Here is a 27,018-nt window from a genome sequence, read left to right as displayed (position 1 = left end):
CTAAAGACCGTGGGAGGGAGTTGCTTACGGAATTGCATATGGTCAGTTATCTTTCTTACTTATTTTGGGCAAGTTACAGTTAGTTATCTTCAACTTTGAAACAACACTGGCGTCGTACACTCTCACTCCTCCACAAAAGCCATGCCTCAATCTCTCTCCTTCTCCTCCTTCTCTCTCCTCCCAACCCCTTCTTCTCTCAAACGCACCACCCAATTTCACTCCGTCTCCGTCAAAGCCTCCATACACAAAGAACCCACATCAGGCTCCAAGCCCACAACCACCTCCACCACTACTACAAGCTCCAAGCCCAGTTCGTGGGTCAGCCCGAATTGGCTCACCTCGCTCACCCGGACCCTGACCATATCTAAAAACGACGACTCGGGCATACCCATTGCCAGTGCTCAGCTGGAGGACGTCTCTGAGCTTCTGGGTGGTGCTCTGTTTCTGCCTCTGTTCAAATGGATGAACCAGTACGGTCCAATTTACAGGCTTGCAGCTGGGCCTAGAAACTTCGTGGTGGTCAGTGACCCTGCTATTGCTAAGCATGTGCTGAGGAATTATGGCAAGTATGAGAAGGGTCTTGTTGCTGAGGTCTCTGAGTTTTTGTTTGGTTCTGGTTTTGCAATCGCTGAAGGCCCACTTTGGACGGTAATGCTGTTCAATTTATTGCTGAAACAAAGCAAAATATATACAATAATTGAAATTTGTTTAATTTCAGATATAAGTGGTGTAGTTTGTTCTAGTATACATGGCTCTATTTTTGTGTTTTGTATGATTGTTAATACTGTGTCACCTTTACCTTATGTTTTGTATTTTATTTTTAGAATGTGTGAAAATTCTTTTGCAATATGTGTGATCATTGATGGTCAGGAGAAACAAAGGATAGATAAAATATTTTTCGTAATTTTATTCCAATTAATATTTCATGCTTGTTTCAAATTTGTTCTTTTCTTTAAACCTTAATGGAATGACTAATTTGTGTATAAATAAAAAATAAAAAAATATCACCCACTTTTCATGACTTTATCCGAAGAAAGTGAAAGCATTATTATGAATGTAGTCATATATAACGAGGTGAAGATGTAAGATTGCATGCACACTTCCCAATTCACCACCGATTACATTATTATATTATGATATGCGAAATTGAAGTGTATTATATGCAACAATTTAGTTGGGACGTGAGACATTGGAGTGAATTAAATTGAAGAGTTGAGAAAAAGTGAATTAAATTGAAGTGATGAGTTGTTAGTTGGCCTAGCCATGACATCTTGTAATTCACTTTGGATGGGACTGTGAAATTTCTCAATCCCCACTACACATTATTTTGGATTGTTCTGTCAGAGAACGTATTTTGTTAACATAGACTCAGTTGCACTAAGAATGATGGTTCACCAATTGTTAATACATTTTCTCTTTGATGGGTAAGAGAAACAAAAGAAAAGGAGAGTATTTTATTAATTTTATTCCAATTGTTTATGGATACAACTTTTATCAAGAAAGGGACACATTGATAGGGAAGAAGAGAGAGTTTGTAGTGAGCTGTTTTCTTTCTTGGCAAACCATAATCTTACATTATGGATTGATTGCCTTGTTAAACTTGTTTTGTTGTGTTTACAGAGCAACTCAGTAGTACATGGAACTATGAAATTTGGTCTCAGTAATGCTTCATGCATGTTACCATAGTTTTCACTCTTCAAGCTTTCAACATGAGATAATAAATAGATGAGGCTGGATATGGCTCAGTTCGGTTTTTTCATTTCCCATCTCATTTGAGCATATTATCTGATTCATAGTAGGCGAGGCGCAGGGCTGTGGTGCCATCTCTTCATAAGAAGTACTTGTCGGTGATAGTTGATCGGGTATTTTGCACATGTGCTGAGAGATTAGTGGAGAAGCTACAACCTGATGCACTTAATGGAACAGCTGTAAACATGGAGGACAGATTTTCTCAACTAACTCTTGATGTTATAGGCCTGTCTCTATTCAACTACAATTTTGATTCCCTTAATGCTTATAGCCCTGTTATTGATGCTGTTTACACTGCATTGAAAGAGGCGGAGCTTCGCTCTACTGATTTATTGCCATATTGGAAGGCAAGGTCTCAAGTCTCCTAATCCTCTGCTGATGTATATATATATATATATATATATATTTTTTTTGGGTTTTAATCTGAGTTGGTGATGTCGTTTTTTGGTTGTTCCAGGTTAGTGCTCTCTGTAAGATAATCCCAAGACAAATAAAAGCTGAAAAAGCTGTTTCAGTGATCAGGAGTTCTGTTGAAGAACTTATTGCTAAGTGCAAAGAAATTGTGGAAGCTGAGGGTGAGAGAATTGATGAGGAAGAATATATAAATGACACTGATCCAAGCATCCTTCGCTTTTTGCTTGCAAGTAGAGAAGAGGTCAGTATATACTAGCGTTCATCATCATAACTGTTCTCTTATAAATTTAGAATCCACAGTTAGAGAGGTTTATTTTGGTTAGGAATGTAGCTACTTTGCTTCAATAAATGTTATGCTTTGACAGAATTAAGGTTCATGTTGAATAGGAGAACACTATTTGTTATTTAAAAAGAACATTCATCTTCTCACATGGTAACAGTTCTATGAATGCAAACTAGTGAGAACACCTGCAGATGCATATGCCGAAAATACTCATCTCATTCTGTTTTGACTAGTTAATACTCTGATTTCAATTTGAAGGGGTGATTTGTAATTACCCTCAACTTTGAGACTGCCTTCAACTGTGAGCATCGAAAGTTAAAATGAAGGTTGTTGTGAATTCCTTATTCCTTTATCATTGCAAGCAGTTGTTAATTTAGTTTGAAATCTAATTTTTATGTGTAAGTGAGCCTATGCTTGGTTGTACTGGACTTCTGTATATCTGCATCTAAATGTTCGTTTGAGGAAGACTGAAGTGTTGTTTATTAATCTATAAAAGTAAAGACTAGCACGCTATATATTTTGGTTCTAAAGTGAAGACTGAGGACTGAAGACACAATACTTTTCAGGTATCGAGCAAGCAATTACGAGATGATCTTCTGTCTATGTTGGTTGCTGGACATGAGACGACTGGTTCTGTGTTGACTTGGACACTTTATCTTCTAAGTAAGGTACCCTTTCCTTGTATGTGTTTCTCTCATACCAGTAGGTTACTGAGGTATCAATTACATTACTCTACTCTTCATGTATTTGATTATTTTCTTAATGCAGAATTCCCACTCATTGGTGAAAGCACAAGAAGAAGTTGATACAGTTTTACAGGGACGGCGTCCTTCCTACGATGATATAAAAAATCTAAAGTTCTTGACACGCTGTATTATGGAATCATTGCGTCTCTTTCCACATCCTCCTGTAGGTTATAGTTCTTCTCTTCCATTTATGTGAACTGCAGTGCAGTTAAGAAAAATTTGAAATCCGTGTATAATATAAGTTCATATTTACTCATTTGTTTTCTTGGTGGTTCCACTGCTTTAATTTATTTAGGTTTTAATAAGAAGAGCTCAAGTTGCTGATGTGCTCCCAGGAAATTACAAAGTCAATGCTGGTCAAGATATCATGATTTCAGTATACAATATCCATCATTCTTCAGAGGTATCACCTTATGTTAAGTTTGGAAAAACTTTCTGTTATTTTTTGAATTTCACATTTCCTTCTTGATTTTAGATTCCACCTAAACTTTGTCTTTGTGCTTCCACTCTAGTGCACCATATATCTTTGTCTTTGTGCTTCCACTTAACAACCAAAACCAAAATATGAGGTTTATTGAAACTGAAAAAAGAAAGTACATAGTCGCTGGACAATTTGTCCAGAACAGCAATCCAACAATGGAAACAGAACATAGAAGAAAAAAGAAACTGAAATGTGAATTTGTTTCACTTCTTTTCTTGGCAATTAAAAGTGTATTTGGTGTGCATTTTTCTGATGATTTTACAAGGTGTGGGAGAGAGCAGAAGAATTTTTACCCGAAAGATTTGATTTGGAAAGCTCTGTACCTAATGAAACAAACACAGATTTCAGGTACTTTTAATCTATGCCCTTTTCGGGATGTAGTAGCTGCTACATTATCTCTGGACTTTTTCCTCCTTGGTGTTCTATCTCATATAGGTTCTTTCTTTGCATTTTTCCATTTTCCATTAATTTGTGGTTGAACAAAATTATTTACTGTAGGTTCATTCCGTTCAGTGGAGGGCCACGAAAGTGTGTCGGTGATCAGTTTGCTTTGCTGGAAGCTACTGTTGCTCTGGCCATCTTCATTCAGCACCTCAACTTTGAGCTGGTTCCAGATCAGAACATCAGCATGACAACAGGAGCAACAATTCACACTACAAATGTAACGTTTCTAAACTCACATGCAAAAACTTTATTACACAGATTCCACAAAATTCAAATCAGGATAAGAAATATTCGTATCACATATAGTGTACTGACACATATTTCCTTAATATATAAAATCAATGAAACTAACTGTCACATTATTCATCACATGTGACGGGATCCATGTGGGACGTTAATGTAATTAGATGCCATCTCTGTGACATGTGATGTTATCAGTATGTGGTACCTATAACATCACTCATACAAAATGCTTCTCTTTGGCCTGTCTGTGACTGTTTGTGATCTAATCGCGATCATTGTAATAATTAACATGGTTTTCAGGCAAATGGGAGGACAAAGAGGAAGAAGTTTTATTTTAAATCAATAAAAAGGTTGGACTTGCCTCTTCAGGAATTGCATAGGGTCTCCTAACAATGTGCTGTTTGTTGCAGGGTTTGTTTATGAAATTGAGCCAACGGCGAGCAAAACCAGCATTCGCAACGTCATCTTCTTCTACCTCTTAGCGTCTTGTTACTTAAACAATGCGTGAGATTGATGGGAGAATCCTAGTGTCCGTTAGAAATGAAATGACGGGAGAATCCCAGTGTCCTTTAGAAATGCGAAGAGTCTGTACAAGAATTGATTACCAAAATGAACTAATGATGTTTAGAAAGAAAGAAAAAAGAGAGCCAGAGAGAGAGAGAGAGAGAGAGAGAGAGAGAGCAAGAAAGGCTGGTGTTTGTTTATTTGCACTTTGAAACCTTATTTATTTCTAACAAAGATGAGATTGATCTAATGTCACATTACTATAATCAAAATTAACATTGGAGAAGAAATTAGGAACTGGCGCATTTCAAATAATGTTCATAAGATAAAATATCATTTGTTTTAGACCATTAAAGAATTTGTCGTCATGAATGATGTTTTTGTTGTATGCGGCGGAAGTGGATTGCACTGGATGGTGGATCTGAAACCATTGAAGCAACAAAAACAAAATATGAAATACGGAAATCCAAACGACACCAAAGATTTATGTTGGTTCAGTCCGTGTGTAGCTTACATCCACTTTGAAGACAGCTAAAAATTTCTATAGTATCCCAAAAGAGATTATAACCAAATGAGATTAACCCTCTCAACTATCCTGTGAATTATAGAGTTTAACTCTCACGACCCAAATCCCAATTACACCCATGTTACTCTCAAGCTAACCACACACAAGCCAAGAACACCAAGAAGTTCTAGCTTGCTAGGAAAGAACACACTAAGAACAATACAAAGAAATAAATCTCCTACAAACACAAGGAACAAATGAAGAAGACTCAACCTTTGAAATGGCTTGATCTTCTCTCAACATCTTGTGTAGCCAAAGAGCAGTTTATCTCCTCCTTGATGGTGATGCTCTCTAGTGTTTCTCCTCTATGTGGAAGTGTCTCTCATTTCTGATTTAGCCTCTCTGATAAATGGTGCTCATGACACCTCCAAATGGTGAGGCACAAATGCCCACTCTTCCAATGCCTTAAGCCTCTCCTTATATCAGAGAGACTCACCAACAACTTCCACGTGAAAGAAAGAAGCCAAACCACGTGCTGGAAGTCATCATTGTTGTTGATATGAAACACTTCCTTTTTATTTTTTATTTATATAGATATTTAGTTATATACCTATTCTTAGCACTAATGATATAGATCAACCTACACCGTTTAATTTCTATAAACAAACAAAAAAAAACTCATAAAATGATAGCTGGCCCTAGCGGCAGAGATAGAATTGTAAGATTGGAGGGGCCAAAATAGAAAATAAAGTATATCAAATACATATGATTTAAAACTTACCTGTTAGAGTTAAATATTTCTAACTTAATTATGTCAAATTTATTTTAGAGAGGCTATTAACTTAAATTACAAGTTGTAGATTATTAAGTGTATATAATCATGTCTAATATATTATTATTAAGTGTATATAATATAGTAGAGGAGGGAGGTAAAAAAATTGGGGGGCCAAGGCCACTCATGGCCTAAGAGTGGCTCTGCCCCTGGTTGACTATACTGAATTTAATTTTGATTATTAAATTACTTTGATGTATTGAGTGTTTTGAGATTGGACTTGTTTTAAGAAATCGATGTCAATTTTGTAATTTATAAGAAGTTAGAAGCCACTTTGTTATGTTGTAAATGAGTTTTGGATGTGTTTCTAAAGTCCATTTTATATATAGTTTTTTATTTATTTAAAATTTTATAATTTTGGTTCATATAGTTTTCCTCTTTCCATAAAGCCAAATAGAAAACATTTATATTATAAATAACATATAAATAAATTGGAAAGCTTTGAAGGTATAATGAAATTGAAGAAAATAAAATAATAGGTAAGTAAAAGGAAAATAAATAATAAGTAAGAAAGTGAGTTTGGTACAGTGAAGCACGTCAAAGATGTTGTCCTAAAGCTTTATAGCCTCCTTATGTGCAGGTACTGACGGTCTACAAGACTTCAAGATACGATCCCTTGTACACAAACTTAAGATCCGCTATGAGCACGTTCATAGACAGATATAGGTATCCAAGTCACATAACCATTGCCCAAAATAATAATAATATAAAGTAGAGAATATATGTAAAAGTAGAAAAGGAGAGAATCAGAATGCGGTATGTGATATTCTGATAGTGTATTGTGGTTGTTTCAAATGTGGAGGAGTGGCTTTTTATAGGCATCCAAAAACATGTAACCTTCATCAACCAGAAGAGTTCACCAATCAGAAAATTAAGGCATTCAATATAGAAATAAAACATAAATATTAAATATTTATAACCCCCACAATAAATAAAATAAAATAGCTAAAATAATTAATTAAATAAAATGGTTAAATTTTAAAACCTTTTTAAAATTCCAACATATTGAATCTCCCTTTTTTTCATCTTGCTTTGGGCTGCCCCTTTTTTTCATCTTGCTTTGGGCTACCCAATGGAGCCAAGGGAGTACTATATCACATCCACATAGATTTATCAATAAAAAACAAAGCCACCTAAAGCACTTATGAAGCCAACAAAGTCAAGGTAAGGTGCCCATGACAAAACACATCTCATGCCATCAAATTTGAGCCAATTCCAACACTTTTTTCTTGTCAGAGCTTCAAGAATTACCACAAAGAAAAAGTAAAAATTGAAGAAAAGGGAATTGATTTTTGGAATTGCAAGAGATTTTTTTGGGAGTAAAACTTAATTGTAACGGGGATAATACTGTTTTGTTTTTACTAATCGATAATGTTGTGCCACGTGGATGTGTTATCATACGTTCATAACTTTATTGACCGGAGAATAGCAAAATCGTTTTATCCCCGTCTCATAAAAGTCTTCCACTATTGGATGTGTAAGTGGAATACATAATACTAATCTGTAATAAGTAGCACGGACATTCATCCTTCTCTTGGCTGTCGTTGTCGTTTTTGAATTTTTTAACTTACAACCAAAAAAGTATTTTCTTTCTTTATTCTTTATTGTTTTTTTGTGGGATGATCTTTTTCTATTAATAGAATTGAATAATATACTAAATTACACACTACATATATGCTTTGAGGACTTGAAACCCAGGATATTACCTGAATGAGCAATTATTCTAAACTACTACACTAGTGGGTCATTGTAATTTTTTCTTTTTGTGCCTTATCTAGATTTCTTGATCTTATAGTCTTACCAGAAGACAAAAAATAATTTTCATTAGTGATCACTTACTAATTTCATTTAACATTTATCCAAAAAAAATTCACCAACCAAAAAAATTATTGACTTTTCATTGGCTAATCATTTTTCTTAGACAGAAATTATCTTTCTTTTGAAAGTAATTCTTACGAACTTCGGGTGTAGGGTAAGAAGCAAACCACTTGGTTAAGTCGATATCTGCTATAAATTGATGAGTTGCATTTAAATTTAGAATTATTTGGCATGAAAGGAACCGTACATGATGTGCATCCATAAGTCCATTAGAAGAATACAAAGATAAATAAAATAAAATCTCTATATACTTTTTTTCATAATCAGCCTTTCAGGTTCATCACATGAACGCCAGAGACAAGCTGACACCTCGAGGATCGAGCCTATAGTTTTTCTCCGCCACAGAAACGCTCCTAAACTCGCAGCATACGTACTTTCTCCTCCTCCAGTTTTGTTTTGTTTTTTAATAATTTAAAATTAAATTTTAGAAATTAAAAAAATAATAAGCGATTGTGTTTCATAAAATTAGGACTTATTATCTTATTTTTTCAAAAAAAATTAATATAAAAAATGTAAATTTACCATATTATTCTTATTTTATTAATATTTTTAATTTTTAATATTTTTTTTATGCTATATATGTTATTTTCTTAATCTTAATCTCGTGTTTTTCTTCCCTTAGTTTTTTGATAAAATTGTTTTTTTCTTAAATTTAAATGATGGGATGAAAATAGCAGTATTTTAAATATAGAATTATGCTATTTCCACCTACCTATCCGATTGCTTTACCCACCTTATCTTAAAAATTTAAAGACAGTATAGGTTTTGTAGAGAAACATAAAGAGGAGGGAGGCACGAGAAGAAGCTGAAAGGTAAGTAAGCTAATATCTTTGAGCTGAACATGGAGAATCAAGTTAGTCACGTGATCACCACCGCAGAGCAGCCCAGCAACGAAGCCAGACTGGGCATACTGGAGCTGGCCAACATGATCAGCGTCCCCATGTCCCTAAACGCCGTCGTTCGCCTCAACGTCCCCGACGCCATCTGGCAAGCCGGCTCAAACACCCCCCTCTCCGCCTCCGCCATCCTCGCACGTGTGCTCCCAGACGGAGGTGGCGACGCCGAGAACCTCCAGCGCATTCTCCGCATGCTCACCAGCTACGGTGTGTTTGAGGAGCACCTGATCAAAGAAGACGACGACGGCGGCTCCCAGCAAAGAAAGTTCTCCCTCACCGAGATTGGTAAAACGCTCGTCACCGACCAAAACGGCCTGTCGTACGGCCCTTACATCCTCCAACACCATCAGGTTTTGTAATTTTACTAGCTCGTTGACACAAGCTCCGCTCGGGTGTCAATTGATTTTTTATTATTTTGTTTTGTTTAGAATTAATAAAGTAAAAATTGGTGTAATTGTGTTTTTTTTTTTTTGGATTTTGTTTAGTACAAGTTATAGTGGTGTATGGAATTAGGATTATATATGATTTTGAAATATTTTTTTTTAAGTGATAGATTTCTTGGAAGTGTATAACTCCTATAAGTTTTATCCAGATTTTTAATAAACTTGTATAGACTTTTATACTTTTATATGAACTTTTGTTATAGATTCAGATGTATTTGCATAAACCTTAGTCACACTTCTTCTCAACACTTATTTTTCCGCAAACTATGGAAGAATTTTCAACACTATTCTTTGAAAATGAGGATGCGTTTGGATCACAATTTGTCTTTACCCAGCTGTGCTTAACCTTGAAGGAGGATTTTTCACACAAACACAAAAAAAATGTCATGGGTTTTTCATTGGATTAGACTATGTTGACGATGTAATTAGATTTTATGAAAATATCTTATAATTTTGTTTTTATTTAAAAAAAAATTAATGTAAAAAATTGTTAATCTATGATATTATCCAAATTTGATGAATATTTTCATAATAATGTTGAATTTTCTTTTTGAAGGATGTGCTAATGGGGGCGTGGCCTATGGTGCATGAGGCTGTGGTGGACCCCACGGTAGAGCCGTTCGTGAAGGTGAACGGTGAGCCGGCGTACGAGTACTATGGGAAGAAGCCGGAGATGAACGGCTTGATGCAGAGAGCAATGTCGGGTGTATCGGTGCCGTTCATGAAGGCAATATTGGACGGCTACGATGGATTTGAAGGAGTGGGGAGATTGGTTGATGTGGGTGGGAGTGCAGGGGATTGCCTGCGGATGATCCTACAGAAGCATCCTAGTGTTCGGGAAGGGATTAACTTTGATTTGCCTGAGGTCGTTGCCAAGGCACCAACTATAGCTGGTGAGATTAATTACAGTGTTTATCATTATTAAAATCTCAAATTCAATATATGCGTTAGTTAATCATCTGTTAAATAAATCTTATTTTGGCAGAATCTTAAAAATTATGATCATATATTGCATTAAAAATCAGTCTTGTGTGTAGATTTTTTCGCTTAATTCTCTTGATCCATCTGCATTTGCCCTTCGTTTCTTCAATAATTACTTTCGTCTTTTCTCGTATTAAAAATAAAAAATCAGTCCTATGTTAACCTAAATGAGCTCATGTATATGTTAATGATTTTTGCAGGAGTGAGTCATGTTGGTGGTGACATGTTCAAGTCAATTCCCAGTGGAGATGCTATTTTCATGAAGGTACGTGCAAACCCATTAGGTTAGGAAAGAACTGTTTTTTTATTTAAAACATACAAATGGAGAAAACTCATTTGATCATATTCTTCTAAATTTTAAATAATGATAAAACAGGGTAAGAAGTACTGAGCAATATATACACACACATATATATATAAGTAAGATCATCCATGTACTTTCTAAACTTGAGCATATCCTTCTTCCATTTACCCAATCAAACCAAATTGCTATGCTTGAAAGCATATCCTTCTTCCATAGAAAAAAAAAACAAGAAAGCATCTTTCTCTATATATTTTATGACTCATTTAACTATTTTAAATGCATCAATCATGATGAATAAGATTATATATACACACAGAGAGCTTCTATTGAGGGTTTCTTCAAATAAACTTATTTGAGGAACACCCTTGCAGAACACAATTGGATGTCGAAACGGTTTCCGATTTGTCTAATTTTTTGTAAGAATAATCTATGAATATAGACTTAAAAATAGATGGTTTGGATCGTTGATAAAAAATTCATATATATATATATATATATATATATTCTAGGCTTCTAGCTCTAACTTTCCAAAATGAGTTAATGTTTCCTTTATTTGATTTTGAGTTCAATAACACATCATTTGTTCAACAAATTGTTAGCTAAATTAAGAATAAGAAATAAAGGAAACCTTTGGTTCTAAACCATCAAATTTCATTTCACCACAAAGAGCTAAATACAAAAAGTAAAACACAAAAGGAGGGTCGTTACAAAGTAAAGAACCACAAATTTAATAAGGCAATGAGCCTGGTGTTATAAAGTATGATCAGAGTTTTGGTCGGTTTCTAATGAGCCGGATTTGAGTTTTGTGTAATGAATTTGCTCATTATCTTATACAATTTGTAGTTCTTAGAGTTTTGTGTCAAATTTATGCAGTGATTAGAAGGTTAATTATCATGATTATTATCATTAATACATATTAATTGTATCACTTGGCAGTGGGTTTTATCAACATGGACGGATAGCGAATGCAAGCTGATCATGGAGAATTGTTACAAAGCACTTCCAGTAGGAGGGAAGTTGATAGCTTGCGAGCCAGTGTTGCCAACAAAATCAGATGACAGTCGTAGGACGCGTGCCCTCCTAGAAAACGACATATTCGTGATGACAATCTATAGGGCCAAGGGTAAGAATCGGACTGAGGAAGAGTTACGGCAGCTTGGTCTCTCTGCTGGATTCTCTCACTTCAGACCAATCTACATCGATTATTTTTACACCCTTTTAGAATTCCAAAAGTGATAAGTTGATGCAGCATAAGCAAATAGGTTACAAGCGTAACCTAGAAAAGAACATAAGCCTGAAATCTACCAGAAAGTTGGAGAGAAAATTCTCACTGTTTGTATTATTTAATAAAAGATGAGTTTAGTTCAACCATGTATGACGACTGACTAAATACATTGTTCTCACCCATTGGACTGCTTGGAGAGTTATTGAAAGCTTAACATAAAATAAACGGAAAGTTTGTAAATTGAATACAATCTTTAAATGCACTTTTGGAAGCCCAAAATCCACCTTATGTCACAGCAAGACAGTGAGTTGGACTCATGGCGTCATTCCCTTTTTGAGAAGGTATTATGTTACTTAATCGGACCTCAAATGCCAAATCTGTAAATTCCTGCTGCGTCATTTTTCCCTTCTTCGCTCCAATTCTTCTTCAATCCATTTAGTCATTTGTTCTACATTAGTCTCTTTCACCTTAGAAGAACTCGACCCCGAGTTATGCTCAGGATAAAGAGCTTTATCCTCATGAAACTCATACAAATCAACAACATTAAAAGTATCGGAAATACCCATGTAATATGGTAATTCAATAACATATTAATTGTCATTGATTCACTTCAGCACCTTGAAGGGACCATATTTCTTAGGTTTCAACTTGCTATATGTACCAACAAGGAACCTCTCCTTCCTTAGAAACACCATTACAGAGTTGCCTTCTTGAAACACTTTAACTCGCCTATGCTTATCTGCCACAACTTTGTACTTAGCGTTTGTTTGCTCAAGTTTGTGCTTAACTTCATCACGAACAACCATCACTTCTTCAGCCAAATTCTCTGCAGCAACGCTTGATTTCTGTCTTATAGGCAACTTCACTAAGTCTACAACATGATCAGGCACATCAGTATAGACAATGGAGAATGGTGACTTTCCAGTTGCACTATGAATAGCATTGTTATATGCAAACTCCACCTGTGGCAGTGCATAATCCAATTGCTTCGGTTTCTCCTCGCAAATGCTACGAACCATATTTCCCAATGTTCTATTTGTCACCTCAATCTGAGAATGGGCAGTACTACCACGATTCAAAGCAATTCCAAACGACCTCCACAAAGTAATCCAAAAATGGCTCAAAAATTTTGTGTCACGATATGAAGTTATTGATTTAGGCACCCCATCCAAGCAAACCACATCCCTGAAAAATAGCTTGGCTATATTGGATGCATTAGCAGTCTTCTTGCAAGCTATGAAGTGTGCCATTTTAGAGAACTAATCAACCACCACGAAAACTGAGTCCACTCCTCTTTGTGTACGACGTAATCCAAGAACAAAATCCATAGGAAAATCCTGCCAAATGTCATTAGGAACAGGTAAAGGCATGTATAATATGGTGTTTTGAACTTGTCTCTTCGAAACTTGGTAAGTGTAACATTTTTGCACAATTGTTCCGACATCTCACTTTAACTGTGACCAATAGAATCTCTCCTCCAAGCTTGCTACTGTTTTATCACGGCCTAGATGACCACTGAATCCTCTTCCATGCAAATCTCGAATAAGCTTTTCCCTTAAGGAAGAAACAAGAACATATAATTGATTTCCTTTGAACAAATACCCTTCATTAAAAAAGAAATCTGTCATCGGGTCATGATTAGCACACTTAGCCCATATATCTTTAAAATCATCATCCGCTTCATATAAGTCCTTCTAACATTTGAACCCCACAATTTCTTGAGTAAGAGTAATTAGCAAAGAAGCCCTTCGACTAAGCCTATTAGCCACATAGTTTAAGGTGCCAGAACTATGTTTGATAACAAATGAAAACTTATGCAAAAAAAAGTCACCCATCTGACATGCATCTTATCAACATGTTTCTGGCTGTTAATAAACTTCAAGGCTTGATCATCTGTAAACAAACAAATTCTTTTTGAATAAGGTAGTGTTCCCACTGCTTTAAAGCCTTAACAACTGCATAAAATTCTTGATCATAAGTACTCCATTTCTGACGGGCTTCGCTTAACTTTTCAGAAAGAATGCTATTGGTCTCTTATCTTGAGAAAGCATAGTTCCCAATCCTACTCCACTAGCATCGCATTTGACTTCGAACAACTTTTCAAAACTTGGAAGAGCTAGAACCGGAGTTGTGCAAAATTTCTCTTTTACGAGAGTAAAGCTTTTTTCTTCTTCTTTCCCCTTAATTGAATTTGCTTTTTTTTTTTTTTTTTTCAAACATGCCATAATAAGTGCAGTGATGGTGCTGAAATGCCTTACAAACCTTCTATAAAAAGTGGCTAATCCATGGAAACTTCTAACTTTGGAGACTGTTTTGGGAGTCGACCAATCAAGGATTGCCTTAATCTTCTCTTCATCCACTTGGATACCTTTTTCACCAACCACAAAACCCAAAAGCAATAGCTTACTTGTGCAAAAAGCACATTTTTTCAGATTCACATGCAACTTATTTTCTTTCAATACACCTAAAACTTGTCTCAAATGCACTAGATGCTCTTCTTTGGAGGTGTTGTAGATTAAAATATCATCAAAATAAACTACAACAAAATAGCCAATAAATGGATGAAGAACCTGATTCATAAGCCTCATGAAAGTGCTAGGTGCATTTGACAATCCGAAGGGCATCACCAGCCACTCGTATAATCATTCCTTGCTCTTGAACCCTGTTTTCCACTCATCACCCAACTTGATTCAAATTTAGTGGTATCTGCTGGGCAAGTCTATTTTGGAAAACCACTTTGAACCCTTGAGCACATCCAACATATCTTCCAAACGCAGGATGGGAAATCTGTATTTAACTGTAATTTTATTGATTGCTCAGCTATCAACACACATGCACCAATTTTTGTCTTTTTTTTTTTGGAACAAAAAGGACTGGAACCACACAATGACTCAAGCTCTCCCTGATAAAACCCTTCCTTAACAGATTCTCAATATGCTCTCTTAGAATTTCGTTCTCCTTAGGACTCATATGATAATGTGGTAGATTTGGTAGGCTGGCTTCGGGACCAAATCAATGCGATGTTGTCTGAAATAAGGTCCTAAAAGGCGGTAGTTCATTATGCAGATTGTCTGAAATAAGGTCCTGAAATTGTTACACTTCATGAAGGATTACATTTTCTTCCTTGCTGGCCTTTAACATTCCTTTCAACACCATTGGACAAAAATATTCAACTTCTTTCACTGCCTCATTAAGTTCTTGTTCACTGCTGATCAGAGTTAGAAAACTAGAACTCTTAGTTTTGGACTCACTTGTCCTTATAGACGCTATAGCAATTTTGTGACGTTTCCAGGAAAATAATATTACGTTATCTCAACCTTTAAAAGTTGCATCCACATCATACTTCCAAGGTCGCCCCAACAAAATATGACATGCATTTATATCGATTATATCACATACGATATCATCTTTATAATGCTTACCAATGGAGAGAGGCATACGGCAAGTCTCGAAAACATGAACTGAAGGTCATTTTTTAAGCAAATCCGGCTAGTAAAGACTGATATGAGGCTCCATAGGTAGTTGTAAACGCTCCACCAATTTTTTTGACACAAAATTCTCACAACTCTTGTTGTCTACAATCACATCACAAACTTTATTATTGACGGAACAAAGAGAATGAAAGATGCTATGTAGCTGCCCTTAATCTTTTGGTGCTAAAAGAATTCGCTGCAATAACAAAGTATGTCTTTCCATTCCTTCATCAATTGTAAACTCAGTCCCTGTGTAATCATCGTCTACTACTTCGTCTTCTTCTTTAGCATCACCGACTTCTTCAATTAAATTAACTTCTTTCCACTCGGGACAAATGTTGGAACAATGCCCTGGTTTGTAGCATCGGTAACAAATATCAATCACGGGCTTGGCATAGGATTCTCTTTCTGGGGTTGGTTTGGGGTCTGCACTCTATTGAAAGTCCGGTTGCTACCTTCATTGCCAGCTTTACCTTGGAATTTCGACGGTTTTGGTGATCCTCCGATGCTTTGCTGCTATGTTTTCCCTTTATCACTAAGAAAAGTAGCAATGTTTTTGGAATATTCCATTGTACTCATTCGATAATTGGTTTGGCGTTTCTCCTTCTCCAACAATTCAGCCTTCAACACCATATTAATCACCTCCTGCAAAGTCCACAAATTCTGCAAACCAATTTTTTCTTGAATGGAAAGTATCAGCCCATTATTATACCTTTCAATATTCTGATTTTCAGTCTCCGTCAAATTATTACACTTAGCTAGACGCATGAATTCTTCGGTATATTCAAACAATGATCGATTGCTTTGCACACAACCTATGTACACGTAGTACATAATCTGTTCATAATCAGTAGGTAGATACAGATCCATCATAAGATGCTTCATCTTTTTTCATGTACGAACCCGTCCCTTTCATTGTTTTTGCCGAGTATTCTGCGATTGATCCCACCATATTGTCACGGTTACCTTCAGACGAAAAGCGACCATCTTCACCATCTTTGTTTCGGGAACCTTCATAATCTCAAAAAACCTCTTCAGATTCCACTAACCAGTCTAAGAATTCTTCAATCTTCAGATTCCCTGAAAAATTAGGGATTTCACCTTTGATCCGGTAATCTCCAAATTTGTTGTGATTATGATGATTTGGATTGTTAACCGATGGTGGGTCTTCCAATTCTTCCTTAGACTCCAACTCACTCTCTAGAACACATTGCCTCATGTTATTTCTTCCACCATTGCCTCCCTGATTATTGTCTCACGAGTTATTGCCTCCTCTGTCATTTCTTCCATTGTTGTCGCCAACAACTTGTAACAACAATTCACGAATCTCCCCAAATTGATTGGCTAGGTTATCGATTCGTATGTTTTGAGCATCCAAGTTCGCTCGCGTAATAGGGCCTGCAACATCACATTCACGATCACCCGTGATAAGAGCCAACAATATCAAGACGAGAGAGACCCACTTTGATACCACTTGACGCAGCACAAGCAAATAGGTTACAAGTGTAACCTAGAAAAAACATAAGCCTGGAATCCACCAAAAAGTTGGAGAGAAAATTATCACTGTTTGTATTATTTGATAAAAGATGAGTTTAGTTCAACCATGCATGACGGCTGACTAAATACATCGTTCTCACCCATTAGAGTGCCCTAGTGAGTTATTGAAAGCTTAACATAAAATAAACAGAAAGTTTGTAAATTGAATACAATATTTAAATGCACTTTTGGAAGCCCAAACAACCTCAAAAGCCCAAAATCCACCTTTTATCATAGCAACGCAATGGGTTGGACTTGTGGTGTCGTGCCCTTTTTGAGAAGGTATTATGCAACCCAATCGAAGCTTAAACGCCAAATCTGTAAATTCATGCTGCGTCCTTTTGCCTTTCTTCGCTCCAATTCTTCTTCAATCCATTCAGCCATTTGTTATACATCATAAGTGTAGTTTGGCTTTAATTTGGAATTTTTCAACGTATGTTTCTATTTAATTAAAGCAAAGAAAGAGTAATATATATAAATTAACTCTTTTGATGTAAAATACTCTATCGCCAACCATTACACAATACATAATATGTAATGTACGTAAGTAAAAAGAATGTTAGAGCTACACATGAGTTAGGGCCAGTTTGGCATTGTTGTGCTGTGAAAATAATCACTAATCACTATCAGATTTGCTGTGAGAGAAATCAGCTATCAGAGAAAGTAGTTTGACGTTTGATAAACTTTTTGTTAAAAGTGTTGTTGGCACAATAATCAGTTTCTAAGTGTTTGGTAATTTTTTTGCGAGCTGTGTATAATGACTAAAAATGGTATTATATTGAAATGACTTTTCTATTAAAGTGTTTGATAAAAGGGAAAGCACTTTCACTTTCACTTATATTTTTTTTAATATTAAATATGTTTCCATCACACCAAAAAGTTAATGACTTTTAAAAAGCTTATTAAATGAATGACTTTTCCATACTTTTATAATTGTTAAGAGCAAAAGTAAATAGTGACTTTATCAACTCTATGAAAGTATTTAAGAATTTGTCAACTCTATAAAAGTGTTGAATTGGAACACCCCCCTTAATTTTTTTTTTATATTTATGTTTCCATCACAACCTGAAAATTATTTTAATTATAAAATAAATAAAGTATTATGTTGAAAATTAAATATTTGTATCTCTAAACTGATGTTTCAAGTTAAATCCAATGTATTCCATTAAAAATAAATATTCTGTTAAAGAAACAAAGAAACAAAAATAGAAATAGAAAAAAAATAATAATAAACCCAACGCCTTTTCGAAACCGATTCCCGCGTCAATCAGAAAATAAAAGCACATTATTATTTGCTTTCCTTTATAGCTTTCTCTCACAACAATTTTTAACAATAAGTGATTTTCTCATAGTTTACCAAACGGGCTAGGCTTCCCAAATTTTTTTTAAAATCACTTATCACCCCAAATAAGCAATGTCAAACGAGCACTTAAAACCACTTATAAAGTGATTATTTGCCTATTTAGAATCACTCCCAAATGAGCCATTATTCTTTATTTTTATTTTTATCGAAAGTAGAATTTCATTCAACTGAAGCAACATACAGGAGGACTGAAAAAGTGGCCTCTAGTCGCCTATAAGGTGGGGTGTAAACACACATGTAGGTTTGAAGTCCTTCCCTCTAATCACCAAATATCAACCCTTAAACCGAAAAATCAACAGAAAATTCTAAACCTTGAATATTGGACTATAAATCTTGGATCTACTAAGTTGGGGTTTTGAATCTTGAATGTAAAAAAAAAAAAAAAAAAAAGGCCTTAAGCTTCAAACTCAAACCCTAATCCTCACGTCTTAAAAGTCACATCATAAACTTAGAGCAACAAGTATCAAATCTTAGGCAAAACCCTAATTTCGTATCCAAAATCACTTACTCCAAACTCGAACCCTAACCACTAACCTTAAGAAATAACCTCTTGAACGGCCTTTTAGAGACGGCTTTGAATTTTTGATTTTATGTTTGTTATTGAATTATTTGTTTGATAATCCTTTATAATATTTAAAAAATAGATATTAATGAGTATCAATATATATATATATAGTCCAATTCTTTTGATATATTTTTGTTTAAGACTTTATTATAGTAGGTCTTCTTACTAATTTTATATGGGGCCCTAAAATCTTAGAACGGCGACTAATTTTGAACTCTTGACCATTAGACTCAAACCTCATCTCAAATTCTAAACATTGACCTTAAACTATAATACTTAATCTCAAGACTCGAACTTATAACTCGAAACCTTAGAGCTCAAGTTCAAAGCATCGATCATCTTGTTTTGTGTCACAAACTTCAAACCTCGAGAGCTACCTCAGATTGAGATTCCCAGCCTAGAATGTTCAACCAAACAATGAAATTGAGGGTACATGATTTGATTCCATTTTCATTCCCGCACCTAGACACAAGGAAGTTCACAAATACTTATCCCACGATGTTTTGTCATCTCATCAACAGCCATGAAGCATTGTACACATAACCGGGCCCATTGACGCAGCAGAAAATCTGGGAAATATCTAAGACTTTCGATTCGATGGCGCCGAGGCTAAAAATAGAAAAACAAACAATTTATCACACTTACATTCCCATCTCAACCCCACCACCCCTCACCTTAATCTTAATTTTCTATTAACTTCGATGTTGCCGTCAAAATAAAAGGCTAAATTCTTCTCAAGCCAATGAGTCTCTGACACGTCAGAAACCCGAATGGTTCGCTGACTTCCATGTTCTACGTGTCGAGTATGGAGCGCGAGTACCCGAGGGGAAGCGCGTAGAGTGAGCTGCGGCCCTAAACCGTAGTGCAGTAGGAGACTGCAATTAAGAAGCAGAGGGAGGGAGGCTGTTTCCCGATTTGCAGTTTCTGTGCCTTGCATTGCCCACACCCGCATTTGTTCATTTCTACGCCTACTCTCTCTCTCTCTCTCTCTCTCTGTGTTTTGTCAAAGAAATAAATTGATTGAAGAAGGGAAACGCCAAAAGTTGAAGGGAAAATAAAATAACAACCTTCGCAACAATGACCAGCTAGCTAACGCTTTCTCTCTATCTCTCTCTCTCTTGCTACTTTGGTTCTCTCGCTTCATTCAGAAGAATCAGACATTCATTCATTTGGTCACACTGGTCAGACATGCTCTGTTTCTCTCTCTAGCTGGTAATGTTGGTGGTTGTGATGGAGATGTGTTATTATGAGAAGTAATTATGGAGTAAGAGAACTTAATTAACTAATTATCAGCAGCAACAACAACAACAACAACAACAACAAGAAGAAGGAGAAGGAGAGATTGATTGAGAGAAAAATGTTCAGGCTCCACAAGAACAGGCCAGCTAAATCAGGGGAGAGGGTTGATTTCAAGTTCTCTCACTTTAAGGCCCTCCAGGTATATTCAATTCTTTATGTTTTCATTTGTGCTTAATATTGAGCATTGCATTGGAGGTAGACAATTATGGTGTAATATGCATTTTTTTTTGGTAAATACCACGAAGTGTCCCCACACCTGAAGGGTGGGATTAATCTATGTCAATTCTAGACCTTTATCAGGAGTTTTTGGAAAAAGAATGAAAATTAATGTCAAAATCTATAATGGGGAAGTGCACAATTGTTGAATTCTGCAAACCATAATCAAATTTTGTTTTTTATTTCCATATATGTATACAAACACCATATCTTTTGCTCCTGGAATCAGGACCGATGATCATGTGGAATCAAGTGAATCTGATTCACACTATCATTCTGTTCTGTTCTATGGATTTTTCCTTGAGCAGATGGAGTTTTTGACGTCTTTCTTGCTGATGAATATTTGTGATTGCAGGTTCCTAGAGGATGGGACAAGCTGTTTGTATCCATTGTCTCTGTAGAAACTGGGAAGCCAATTGCTAAATCAAGCAAAGCGGTGGTGCGTAATGGAAACTGTCAATGGACTGAAACTCTTTCCGAATCGATATGGATTTCACAGGATGATTCTTCAAAGGAGATGGAAGATTATTTCTTCAAGCTTGTCCTTTCCATGGTATTTCTCATTCTCACTGATTTTGTTACAAACATGCTTTTTTTGGCAATTGACTTTCTTTATCTTCTGTGATTCAATGTGGACTTTGGTTTATCCACTTGCTGATTCCCAAATGACTTTTTGATCCTAGGGATCGGCAAGATCCGGCATCCTTGGTGAGGCTACAGTCAATATGTCGGATTATATAAGTTCAACCTCTTCTGTTCCAGTTTCTCTTCCATTGAAGAAGTGCACTTATGGGACAGTTTTGCAGGTGTGTTTTAAAAATTTATATATTCTCATTAGATGTTTGATATGTTGAACAAAAATTGACCCCCTTGTTATGTTGAATTGAGTTAACGCACATTTCTTATGTTTTGGCCAATGTGCCTAGTATGACTATTTGTTTGAAAACATCTGAATATATCTCCTTGGAAAATTGGTGCCTACTATCTTAAAAACATGGTTGTTCTAACTGTTTCCCGCATTTCAATACTTTCGTCATTTGTTATGAAAAATTATTTCAAATCTATGCCATTTTTGGAGGATATTAAAGTACTGGCCTTTGCAAAGTCAATCTAGAAGGATGCATGTGAATACTCATTGAAGGTATCTGTAAAAACATGAATATATCCATTTGAGTATTCATTTTCTTTTCACCATTCTCCCATCTCATTGCACTAGAAGTCATCTCCGAATTGGCTTTTCAGCAGATTTTTGCTTATCTTTCTGTTTTGCAGGTGAAAATTAACTGCCTAACACCAAGAAAAAGGCTCAGGTTAGTATCAAATGATTGCTTGCATTGGTCTGCAGATAATTACTTTTCTATTTGATAGTGAAGATTTTCAGATCATGTTTTTAGTGATGAAGAGTCAAAAGAGACAAGCTATCATTTTGAAGAACCAAATGCAAGTGGTCTTGATGTCGACAGCAAATCAAATGGATCTAATAGTACATTTGGGAGGAGCGTCGGATCTTCCTCCATGAAAGATTTTGGCTTGACCTCAAATCCTGGAGAGCCTGGCAGTAGAGTATGTTTAAACTTTCCCCTGCTATTCTTTCCTCATTTATTGGTAGTGCTTGTGTTTTCAGAATACTGCTACAATACAAACATCGCGTGCTTCTTTTAGTAGCTTTTCTTGTGTTGCTTCAATCGAACCTGGAGCATGATCCAGAAATTAAGTGTTATGTTTGTTGATGTATCAATTTATCTAATGAAGATTTTCTAGAGAAAAAAAAAATTTCTAATGAGTGTCTGATATCTAGATTATGTTATTTTTCTGATTTGCATAGACCTTGTTGAAGGAATAAAGTGCTAATGAACAAGCTGTGTACTGGTCTATCGTTACCATGAAACTAATACATCTTCCCCACTTCTTGTAGGGAAGTAGTTTCTCTGCATCAGGTTCACATAACAGTTATGACTCGGCAGAGGGTTACATAAGGAGGGATAATACGTCCCCAGGAAGCAACCTTAGTGGTGAAGGGAACCACTTGATTGGAAGACAAGATTCAACCAACTCCCCCATTAGTACAACTCATGGCAATTATCCTGCTGATGCCCCTTCTCCATCAAATCATTCATCATTTAATTCCAGGATTAATCATTCTCAGAAAGATTTTACAGAATCACCTTTGACAACCACTGATTCTTCTAAAAACCTTTTGGAAGCTGCAGAATTTACAATTGAAGAGCTACATGCGGAAGCTAAGATGTGGGAGAGGAATGCGCGGAAGCTAATGCTTGATTTGGAGATACTGAGGACAGAATTCTCTGATCAGTCAAAAAATCAGGCAAATTTGAATGTGGAGCTTTCGGCAGCATATGCAGAACGTGATGGCTTGAAGAAAGAAGTTGAACACTTACAATTGTTGTTTGAGAATTCAGTGGTGAAACAAACAGGTACTGAGGATTTAACTTCTCTGGAAGGAGGAACGTCCCAGAATGAGAAGGCATTGCAGGATGAACTGAAGTTCCAAAAAGAATCCGTAGCCAATTTGGCCCTGCAGTTGGAGAGAAGTCAAGAATCAAACATTGAGCTGGTTTCGGTTCTCCAGGAGCTGGAAGAGACAATTGAAAAACAAAAAGTGGAGTTGGAGAATCTTTCAGAACTAGAGTCAAAATTGGGTGATATGGAGAATTCTATCAAAATAACTACGGAGGAAAACAGATATTTGAAGCTTCAGCTGCAACAATTGCAGGAATCAGAGAACAAGTTGCAACTCATGGTGCAACAGCTGGAGCAGGCCCTGGAAGAGAAAAACCATGAGATAGAGGATGGATTGAGTCTGAACAAACTCACTCTTTTGGATATCGAGATGGAATACAAAAGTAAATTATTTTTCAAAGAACAAGAAATTGTTAAATTGAAAGCAAAGTTATCTGAGTCTCTCCAAGAAAGGCATTCTGCAGAAATGGATTCCATCACCATGAATGGAGGTGAAGCTGATCTTATCAGAGAAATTGAAGTCTTGAAAGAAAAGGTGGAGGAGCTAGAGAGAGATTGCAATGAGCTGACGGATGAAAACTTGGAACTTTTATTCAAGCTTAAGGTAGCAAAGAAAAATTCCACTGGGGGACACGCACCTGTTGATCTTCCAGCCAGTGAGGTCTCAGTGACTGAAAATAAATCACGAATACAGAATGCAGAGGAGAAGTTTAATAAGAAAGTGCTTGGGGAGATTACAAACAATAATGATCTTTCAGTTCAAGTACTTGAGAGCTTGAAAATGGAACTAGAAATTAAAGTCACTGAACTGGGTAAAGAACTGACAGAGAACAGGTCTGAGATAGCAAAACTTGAGGCTAACTTGCTAACCAAAGAAGAAGAAATCGGGGTTCTAAGGCAGGTCCAGAATGAATTAGAAGCTAAGGTTTCCGATCTTCAAACAGAAAAAATAGAGCTAGAGGAACAAATGGAAATTGTGTTAAGAGAAAGTGATATAAGCTCTAAGTGTTTGAATGATTTGCGGAATGACTTAACGGTGCTTAGCAGCAGTGTGAATTCCCATGTTTCCTCCAACAAGGTGCTTGAAAGGAAATCCTCAGAGCTAGAAGCTGATAAATGTGAACTGGATCTTCATGTGTCAGAGCTTGAACAAGAAAACATACAATTATCTGCACATATTTCTGCTCTGGAAGCACAACAAAGATACTTGACAGATGAAAAGGAGGCCAATCAATTAGAATTAGACAAGTCTAAATCTTATTGTTTGAGTCTCCAAGATGAGATCAGCAGATTGAAAATTGAGGTGGAATCTGATAAAGTAGAACTGAAGCAGAAACTAAAGCACTTGGAAAGTCAGTGGTCAGAAGCTCGAGAAGAATGTGAATATCTGAAAAGGGCAAACCCAAAGCTACAAGCTACTGCTGAGAGCCTCATTGAAGAGTGCAATTCTCTTCAGAAATCAAATGAGGAGTTGAAGAAACAAAAGCTGGAGTTGCAAGAGCAGTGTTCCCTCTTGGAAGCAAAGTTGAATCAATCGCATAAGAGCTTTACCGATTGCTCCAAAAGAGTTGAAGTGTTGGAAAAAGATCTTTCTTTAATGCTGGAAAACATTGCCTCAAAAGAGGAAAGCCTGAATTCAGAATTAGATGCACTTCTTGAAGAAAACATGACATATAGGGAGAAACTTACCTTGGAAGAAAGTTTGTTCAATGAGATGTATTTGGAGAAGGCAACTGAAGTTGAGAGTCTTCAGCAAGAGGTAGAACAACTTACCAGGAAAATTTCTGCAACTAAAAAAGAAAGAGAACAACTAGCTTCAGATGCCATCCATGAAGCATCCAGATTACGAGCTGAGAAGGCAATGCTTGAATCTGCTCTCCAAGAGGTTCAATCAAAAGCAATACAGACTGAGAATGAATTGAATGTTATGAGAACAGAAACTGAACCGAAGCTACAAGGCCTGTCCGCTGAGCTTGCTGCTTCTAAACAAAACCAGGAATCAACAATGGCTGACCATGAAAGACTATTGAAGTTGTTTGAGAGTTACAAATCAAGTGAAGCAAAATTGAAGACCACTGTGAATGATCTTGAACTAAAGCTTACAGTTTCTGATTATGAACGGCAACAGCTGGTGGAAGAATCTACCAATTTGAAGGTTCAACTGCAGAAATTAACTGATTGTCAGAATGAAGTTTTGGCTTTTAAGAATGAGCTTGATGCAGCCACATTTGAGAAAGAAAAATTGGAAGCATTACTTCATTCAATATCTGAGGAATGTGAAGATCTGAAGGCAGAGAAGAGTTCATTCCATGAGAAGATCTCAACATTGGAGAAGGCCTTATTTGAATTGGAGGATTGCAAACGTAATAAAGTTCTCTTGGAGGAAAAAATTCTGCAGATGGAAGGTGATCTAATTGCTAAAGAGGCTTTATGTGCACAGGATGCTGAGCTGAAAAATGAACTCAACCAGATCAGGAGAGCTAACGAGCAGTATCAGCAGAAAATAAAGCTACTTGAAGAGGAGAGAAGTGAATGCCTTAGAAGGTCTCAAGCCCTTGAACAAGAACTGAAATTAACTAGGGAAGAAAGACAGAAACAGAGGGATTCTAGCAGTCCAAAGATTTCCAGCCCCTCAAAAAACAGTACTAAAGTAATTCCTGTTGGTGAAGATATGAAGCTCCCAAAAGTAAGTGCCATTGATTCTTTATTTTCTTGTTAACAGTTGATGTCAAGACTGTAAAGTTATGGGTTTCTAACGTTCTTTGCTTAAACAGAATGAAATGGCGAAGAACGGCAGTCATCGACGTGATAATAGAAGGAAGCCATTTTTGAAGACTGGTCAGGTACAAGGACTTGCAAAAGATCAGAATTATCCTTATAGAAACCAGTATCAAAGAGAGGTTAGACATCTGAAATATTCATTATTAATCCTGCTTCTACAGCTAATGACACAGTATATAGAATTAATTTCTGCATGGTAATATATGATTGTGGACTCCTCTCAATATTGTGATTTCATGTAACTTTACAAAGCTTCTGTTTTGTTCTTTTCCTTTTATTCTTCGCCATTACAGGACGATAATGGAAATGAAATTCATGATGGAAGTCCTCGCGATGCTGGAGTTGACTATGGTTTAAAGATTAAATTTCTTGAGGATGAACTTGTTAAGGCATTGGAAGCAAACAACGCTTATAAAGTTCAGCTTGATAGGTGAGTGAAATAGGAATACATAATGCCTTCTAAACAAATTAACAAGTAGCATTTGCCTTCTTTCTTTAAATGTTTTATGTATGATTCAGTCTTAGCATGCATATCTATTATTACCCCGCAGGATGTTGTCCGAGGCTCGACACAACCATTCAGAGACTCGTCGAAATTCGAAAGCTGAAGCTGAAAAAGCGGCAAAAGAAAGATATGAACCCTCGAGATCATCTCTAGAGACAGAACTGAAAGACATTCGCGAGCGCTACCTGCACATGAGCCTCAGATACGCCGAAGTAGAAGCTCAGCGTGAGGAACTTGTGATGAAGCTCAAAGCAGCCAAGGGTGGCAAAAGGTGGTTCTCATGAATGATGATGGTTCCATTGAAGTCATGACCTGTTGAAAATGACTGCATGTCATATTATATTCTTGAGGATCGATCTACCAATCTCTCAGTTAGCTTTTTAACGCATCTTTGTACATCACATTTTTCCACCTGAATGAATATTCAAATGAGTGAATTAATGTAGAGGAGAATATGCCACAGATTGTTAATTACAACTACAGAATTCAAATAAAATGATTATACTTAATTAACATTCGTTTAGCATCTCTTCAGCACAGTGTGCATTTTTTTAAAATTATTCTTCTGTCACCTTGGACTGCAAATTAAGCACATTAGTTAGCTTTTGTTTGATTGGGATCAGATAATATTCTTCCAAAACTTTATGGATCCCCTATAAATACTAAAATTTATTGTGTGTACGGCGCACTGTGCCTCCTCTCACGTAGGGGAAAAGACTATGGAGCTTTCAACTGTTGTGAATTGTTTAACCATCAATTTCTTCACCAAGTGGAAAATCACACACATTTTTTCATTAAACAAAAATTCAGGCTAGGACTAGTGCAAGAACATAATTTTGCCGTTGATATGACGGACAAATGCCCTACCACT

At 36.2% G+C, this 27,018-nt stretch overlaps 3 protein-coding genes across 4 annotated transcripts; all 3 read left to right on the top strand.

The window, feature by feature from the left end:
* Positions 1–9: 9 nt before the first annotated feature.
* LUT1 (Cytochrome P450 superfamily protein) lies at positions 10–5,114 on the top strand. 2 transcript variants are annotated; one of them, XM_008243131.2, is made up of 9 exons: positions 10–648; positions 1,800–2,096; positions 2,207–2,404; positions 3,013–3,114; positions 3,215–3,355; positions 3,488–3,595; positions 3,939–4,021; positions 4,172–4,334; positions 4,771–5,114. In XM_008243131.2, the coding sequence occupies exons 1-9, from the start codon at positions 142–144 to the stop codon at positions 4,840–4,842; spliced, it is 1,671 nt and encodes a 556-aa protein (XP_008241353.2). In that variant the 5' UTR covers positions 10–141; the 3' UTR covers positions 4,843–5,114. The 2 variants fall into 2 exon arrangements, with proteins under 2 accessions (XP_008241353.2, XP_088899071.1); XM_089042945.1 differs by having other exon boundaries at positions 1,800–2,101; positions 2,212–2,404.
* Positions 5,115–8,809: 3,695 nt separating this feature from the next.
* Positions 8,810–12,168, top strand: LOC103339784 (O-methyltransferase family protein). Its single transcript, XM_008243132.2, has 4 exons — positions 8,810–9,325; positions 9,975–10,311; positions 10,600–10,664; positions 11,640–12,168. Exons 1-4 carry the CDS (start codon positions 8,921–8,923, stop codon positions 11,937–11,939), a joined length of 1,107 nt encoding a protein of 368 aa, XP_008241354.2. The 5' UTR covers positions 8,810–8,920; the 3' UTR covers positions 11,940–12,168.
* Positions 12,169–19,571: 7,403 nt separating this feature from the next.
* On the top strand, positions 19,572–26,662 carry LOC103339785 (uncharacterized). The gene is made up of 9 exons (XM_008243133.3): positions 19,572–20,303; positions 20,736–20,933; positions 21,064–21,186; positions 21,653–21,690; positions 21,775–21,943; positions 22,296–25,547; positions 25,636–25,761; positions 25,936–26,072; positions 26,194–26,662. The coding sequence occupies exons 1-9, from the start codon at positions 20,223–20,225 to the stop codon at positions 26,429–26,431; spliced, it is 4,362 nt and encodes a 1,453-aa protein (XP_008241355.2). The 5' UTR covers positions 19,572–20,222; the 3' UTR covers positions 26,432–26,662.
* Positions 26,663–27,018: the final 356 nt, after the last annotated feature.

The sequence above is a fragment of the Prunus mume genome, linkage group LG8, assembly GCF_029339155.1.
Source record: "Prunus mume cultivar Tortuosa linkage group LG8, ASM2933915v1, whole genome shotgun sequence".
In the NCBI taxonomy this organism is placed as follows: Eukaryota; Viridiplantae; Streptophyta; class Magnoliopsida; order Rosales; family Rosaceae; genus Prunus; species Prunus mume.
This window is presented reverse-complemented; position numbering and strand designations above follow the sequence as displayed.